This window comes from Pipra filicauda, unplaced genomic scaffold (assembly GCF_003945595.2).
Source record: "Pipra filicauda isolate LSUMZ 115617 unplaced genomic scaffold, ASM394559v2 scaffold51_size4534324_pilon, whole genome shotgun sequence".
NCBI classification, from domain to species: Eukaryota; Metazoa; Chordata; class Aves; order Passeriformes; family Pipridae; genus Pipra; species Pipra filicauda.
The window spans coordinates 2,780,104-2,786,382 of NW_024104665.1; the positions used below are offsets into that span (position 1 = coordinate 2,780,104).

A 6,279-nucleotide genomic window follows, 5' to 3' on the forward strand; every position below is an offset into this window, starting at 1 on the left:
TAATATAACAGCTTTTCTATGTATATATTTTAGTGCATTTTTTTTTATTATAGATTTTCTAATCGTAGTCTTCTAACACAAAATGGTTGAAAAACTGTCTTTTAATGGCATTTCTCTGTTCTTAACACACAATCTTCCATTAAAAAACATTCTCGCTATAGCTTCTTTGGCACCTGATAATAGTATTTTTAAAAGTAAGTTACCTATGGGGCAATGTTGAAGCAGACTATGAATATGATGGGGATGGCATATAAAAGAAGGATGCATTTTTCAGCTGCTGTTGATGATGTCATTTTGTGAACCATTTTAGCATATAGTTGCACTGGCACAAAGACTAGGAGGCTAAACAGAAGAAAGGTAATTTTTGTGTTTTAATTATCTACCATCAAATTCATTCTGCTTGTATAGGAAAGCAGAATTTATGCTGTAGCCAAATCTGGTTTAAGGATGTCTGAAGCTTTCACCCTGGAATCTCGTAATAAAAGTAAGTGATTTCGTTGTTCATTGTTTCATCAAAAAAAATTCTATTCTTATGGTGATGTGTAAGCAAGGACTTCTAAAATAATTTTATGAAGATTTAGTTATCAGCTATTTAAAACCTAGAAGATTATTCGTTATTTTTCCATAGTCCACCTTACCTCTTGATTTTGTGCTGAATTTGTACATTGTTCACTCCAGTTTACTTTGCAATTCTTTTTGAAGATTCTATAACAGGTACCAAGGTAAGAGCTTATACTTCCAATTTAAAAAAGGTTTGTGTTCATGACTGCAATTTTATTTATGCTTTTTAAACCATTGTAAATTTTAGAAAGTTATAAATCTCCCATCTAAAACAGTTCGGGACTTAGTTTGCTTTTTATAGCAGTTAAACAACACCAAAAAAAATTACATTTGAATTTGGTTAATTGAGGAGTAAATTAAGAAGGTCATTTATAGAATATGTTGCTTTTTTAGGTGCTGTTTCACTAACTTCATGCTCCATATCCGGATTATATACATCTCTGATATATAAGAACATGACCACTCCTGTCTATACCACTTTGAAAGGGGTAACTGTATTACTGTTTAAAGGAAATTTTTAAATACCATTGGGCTTCACATCCAGGAACTTCCTGTTTTACATTTAATACTACCATGACAAATATGTTGTAAGTTGATGTTTAGAGATCACAGAACCCCAGAAGTAATAGAAATGTCAAATAGCTGGGGAAAAAAATGCTTATGGAATGTTACTAGCCTAGGTCAGTTCTTCTTAGGTTCCTTGCTGATTTTTTCCAAAGACTTGCTAATTATTAAACAGAACCACATGGTGTTCAGTGTCATAATTAAAAGCATGTGTATGTAGAAATTCTTTGTGTCAGTGCCAAAGCTGTTTCTAGTCACATAACCAGCAGTAAGTAATCACAGCATTGTTTGTTTCTGACAGTCTTTTGTGCTTTGGAAAGACCCATGCCTTGAGCTACCCTCAGGTTTCTGTTTTGAAGTGTGGGTGTGTTTGAGCGTACAGACGGCAGAGGGAATTCAGTTTCATGTTAATATTTGTGTGCCAAAACTCACAACCCGAGCAAGAAACAGCTTTGAATATTGTGAAGCCAAAAGAGTTCTGCCACAGTATGAAGGAAATGACTGATACCCTTTATGCAAGATATCAAAGAATGTTGTGTTCATTTATGCAGAAAGCAACTCAAATAAGCAACAGCCCATTTATAGATGAGTCATCGGGATCAGAGGAAGAAGACAGCTCTCGGTCCAGCTCAAGGACTTCCGAGTCTGATTCTCGAAGCAGAAGTGGTCCAGGTAGTCCTCGGGCTATGAAACGAGGTAGGCAAAACCATAAGACAAGTAACTTCTGGGAAGTTTGGAAAACTAGGCAGTTTACATGATCTTCTTAGAAACTGATTTCTTCCTTAAACAGTGTGGACATCTTAAATCTAGGCTTTTATCTCAGCTCTCAAAGCCTAGATCTAATATTGAAGCAGGAGAAAGGACTGTTACACATGGCTTTTTTTTATTGCTGTTGTTATAGATGTCTTTTTAAGGCATTAATCTGGTAGCTGGCTGTTGTCGGGGGGAAAAGTGACTTGTACATTTAAAGCAAGAAACACCATTCTCTCTGTACTCTGTCATGCCAAGGGCTTCCTGTGATCTTTAACTGTAGATAAGTAAAAACTATGTAGAAAAAAACTAATTGCCATCAGGAAAAAAACCCACATATATTCGAGTTTATAAAACATTTTTCACGTCATCAGAAAGCAGGTGGAAAAGTTTCCTTATCAAATTATTTGGTTCTGTCACTTCATGTAATAAGACATTTCTTCCATTTTTACAGTGATTGTCTCAAGGTCCCATGCAAAGATTTAGTTAAAATACTTGAATCCAGTAATGTGCTCTGTTTTGTGGAAGACAAATCTCACAGTTCTAGGTAACTGTGTATTTTTCATCTGCAGAATGGAAATAATGTGCTTCATTACATTGAAAGATACAGTGCTTCCTCATGGGGTGACATTATCACTGTTATATCCCTGCAAGTATTTCTTCACTGGGTGAACCAAGGGAGACTTAAGATTCCTGTAAGGCCAAATGTTAAGACCATCCACTATAGAAATGTAAAATAACATGATTCAGTAGTCTGTATTATACATGTAAAAATCCCAGTCAGCAGGAGCTCCATTCAGCTAGCCTGGAGCAGGTTGACAGAGCCACTGGTCCAGTTGGAGTTTCCCAGTGCCAGCCCCATGTGGAGTCCAGTCCTGTTTCCAGTGATGCAGTTAAAGTTTTGCTACATTAATGTGAAAAGGACCCATAGTTCCTGCTTCTCAGCAGCTCCATCTTGCTGAGTGAAAACCAGTGTCGTGGCTGCAGACACATCTCATGTTACATGCTCGCACAACAGGAAAGCCAAATTGGGTAATTTAAAATCTGGTTTCACCTACAATTTATATCCATGCCTGTAAAGTGGAACCATTCCTTTTGTTCATGCTTTCTTCCCATAAAACTGTCCTTTCATTGTTTCACGTGTGGAAACCTTTCTTAACCACAAAACATATATGTACTTATCTTTGTTGAAATCACATTGTTTAAAAATCTAGGTAGTCACACATTTCACCAGAAGCATAATTAACTTGCTGCATTTTTGTTGTTAAAGATCCTACATGAGAAGTACCACTCTGAAAGCCCAGGTGCTTACAAAGCAATAAATGAGAAAAGCTTTTTTTTTTTAAATAAAATTGGTAAATTAGTTTGGAAATTATTGAAACAAAGGAAACAAGGCCTTTTCATTTCAATCTTGGAGAGTATAACCTTGCAAAGTAAAAACACTAGTCCTTACAAAAGGACATATTCACACGTATGAAAATATTTCTATGATGAGTGAGGGAGAGGTTTGAACTTTTATTGCTGTTTCACTAGAATTGAAAGCACTGTGCATTTTTTCAACAGTAAAGCTAATAAACACTAAAAAACACCTGAAATCTGGAATTCAAATTTTTAGAAAACCTCAGGATAAAAATTCATACTCATTTCAAAATACAGTCACCTACAGCTTCAACACATATCAGATCTTGAGCATGGCTTTTTAGTACGTAAGCAGTTGCATAAGAAATCCAGATACTAGAGCGAATGATAGAAAGAGGAGGGGGAAAGCTGCTTAGTTTAATTAAAGATCCTGTTTGCATTTTCTAGAGAATGAGTATGATGCATGGCACTAATTCCCACCCTAAAATAGCTGTGGTAATATAACAGATCATAATATATAGAAGACATCTATTTGTTATTTCAATCACAAGGGACTTAAACTGTTTAATTATGAATGAGAATCAGATATTAGCACTGTGCTGATAGTTCATGTGCTGATATTTTTAAAAGTCCTTGGTTCCTGATAGATTTATGTTGATACTTGTGTTTGCCTGCAGATCCTATTCAGATATTCTTCCTGCATGGCTGTTCTGAGCTCAGTTGTTTCTAGTGTAATAAAAAAATATATAAAGAATTATCTTTCTTCATTTACCGCAGGTGCATCTCTGTCTTCTGTGACCTCGGAAAGCGACTATGCTATTCCTCCAGATGCCTATTCAGTAGATACAGACTATTCAGAGCCAGAGCAGAAACTTCCTAAGACCTCCTCCTCATCTAGTGATAATGGAAAAAATGTGAGTACTGAAGTTCTGTGAAGAAGTCCACCCGCGGTGCTGTATGTATAGTTATATCTTTATATTCAATCTTGTTGACTCACGGACTGCCTTATGAGTACAAATAGCAACATATACCAACAATAAGTTAACTATATAAGACTGTAATTACTGAAGGAAAATGGAGGGTAATTGTGAGCTTTCTATTATAATAAAGGAAAAGAGGTTGACGACTCCAGAAAAGAATTCAAAGTATTTAAGATTTCCTTTCTCGGAACCAAGTCTGGTATCAGATTGCATATGAAAAACTAAAAGCAGATTAAAATTATTATTTGAATATTCGGGGAAGTAGAAGGGCATTCCAAGAAGGAGGTGAGGTTATCAGTGGAAATCAAAGAAATCATAAGTAGCATAAGATGCAAGGACAGGTCAAAGAAACCAAACCATTATGGGGTATTGGTCAGTCCCCAGGAGTTCTTAAGTTGCTTCTGTTAGTAGTTAGTGCCTTAACATACAAGTGGATTGACTGCCTGGTGATGAAAATTATTTTAAGCTTTCTTCACAGAGCAAAAATTGTGAACTCTGTTCTACAGGTATACACACTAAAAGTTTGTCTGCGAGGAGCTCTGAATTACAGTGCTCTTTATCTGGTCTGCAGGTTGGGCCCTGAAGTTGGGAAAAAACATATATTTATTTTATATTCATTTTGTTCCTTGTTTAATATAAGTAATTAGAAAGTAAAATCAGAAATCATCATAATCTTCATTCTTTTGTATAGTTTGGGGCAAATCATGTACTACAACTGTAAATAGGGATGTTAATTAGTTACCCCACGTGCACGGCATTTGTGTTAATTGATGCTTGTAAAAGTTTTGTTGTTGGACTAAAAGTCTCATCATATACTGTAATTATTATTTAGCATTCTTTTAAGTCATTAATATATCTGTGTGTGTTTTTACATATTTCTGAGGGATATAGGTATATATGTGTATCTAACTACTTTTTATCTAACTTCTAAACAATCAGGAACCTTTGGAAAAATCTGGATATCTGTTAAAAATGGGTGGTAAAGTAAAGACCTGGAAACGACGGTGGTTTGTGCTTAAAGGAGGCGAATTACTATATTACAAATCTCCAGTAAGTACATGTAACTTATCTGCTATTTGATATTAGATTTTTTTACTGAGAATATAGGGCTAGTGTCTGAGCTGTTAGAGAGTTATTCAGGACTCATTTCCTCAAAAGGTGTACAAGGTACTGAATGCCTAACTAGGAAATATTTATCCAGATTAATGTTTAAACGAGCTGTATAATTATTTATTGCTATTTGTTGGTAGGTTTAAAATACTCTTTTTCCATTCTTTCCGTACAGAGTGATGTCATTCGAAAACCTCAAGGTCAAATTGAGCTAAATGCATCTAGCCATATTGAAAGGGGTGATGGAAAACAAACAATTCAGGTGCCTTCTTTTCTCCTGTGCTTTCAGTATTCCCTCCATCCCCAGAACCAACTCGTTGTTCCAGTCCCTATTGCACTGGAAGTCCAAGTGTGGACTTGGAATTAAATAATAAGTGCCCTTCATTTGAAACCAAAGAATCATCAGTTACAGAAAATATAAAAAGGCCTACATGGAGTCTTGTTTGTATTGCTACAAAGGTCAGTCATCACATATAAGATAAAAATAAAGAGAGTAATCTTGGGGCCAGCCACTGAGGTTGAGAGAAGTCATTTATCTGGAAGGCGATAAACTGAGTTTTCTCAGCTTGGTGTCCTGGAATTTTTCAGATAAAGACTTAGAAAGGGTCTGTCTGCTCTGCCTGGCTACGGAATGTTTCATTAATGAAAAGTGTTTTGGGGAAAATAAACTCCCCAAAGCTGTGAAACTACATGGGGTAGTATATGTTACAACCCCATCACTGTGGGGTCAAATGCACAAAGTTCTTGAAGCTCAAGACTCTTCTGTTACTACACAGCTGACCACAGAAAAACGAACATACTACCTAACTGCAGATTCTCCCAACATCTTAGAAGAATGGATCAAAGTACTACAGAATGTTCTTAAAATACAGGCTGCCAGCCCACTCTTCATAAAGTCTGAAATCAAGCCAACCATGAAAGGATTACTTACAAAGGTAGAAAAATTCTTCTTCCC

At 35.8% G+C, this 6,279-nt stretch overlaps 1 protein-coding gene across 1 annotated transcript in view; it reads left to right on the plus strand.

Moving 5' to 3' along the window:
* PLEKHH2 (pleckstrin homology, MyTH4 and FERM domain containing H2) overlaps nucleotides 1–6,279 on the plus strand; it is a 52,879-nt gene that overhangs the window by 26,192 nt on the left and 20,408 nt on the right. The window contains exons 9-15 of the mRNA XM_039386960.1: nucleotides 409–484; nucleotides 955–1,049; nucleotides 1,677–1,821; nucleotides 4,012–4,148; nucleotides 5,154–5,264; nucleotides 5,500–5,586; nucleotides 6,101–6,259. Of these exons, the coding sequence (XP_039242894.1) occupies nucleotides 409–484; nucleotides 955–1,049; nucleotides 1,677–1,821; nucleotides 4,012–4,148; nucleotides 5,154–5,264; nucleotides 5,500–5,586; nucleotides 6,101–6,259 (810 nt within the window). The remainder of the gene's footprint in view (nucleotides 1–408; nucleotides 485–954; nucleotides 1,050–1,676; nucleotides 1,822–4,011; nucleotides 4,149–5,153; nucleotides 5,265–5,499; nucleotides 5,587–6,100; nucleotides 6,260–6,279) is intronic.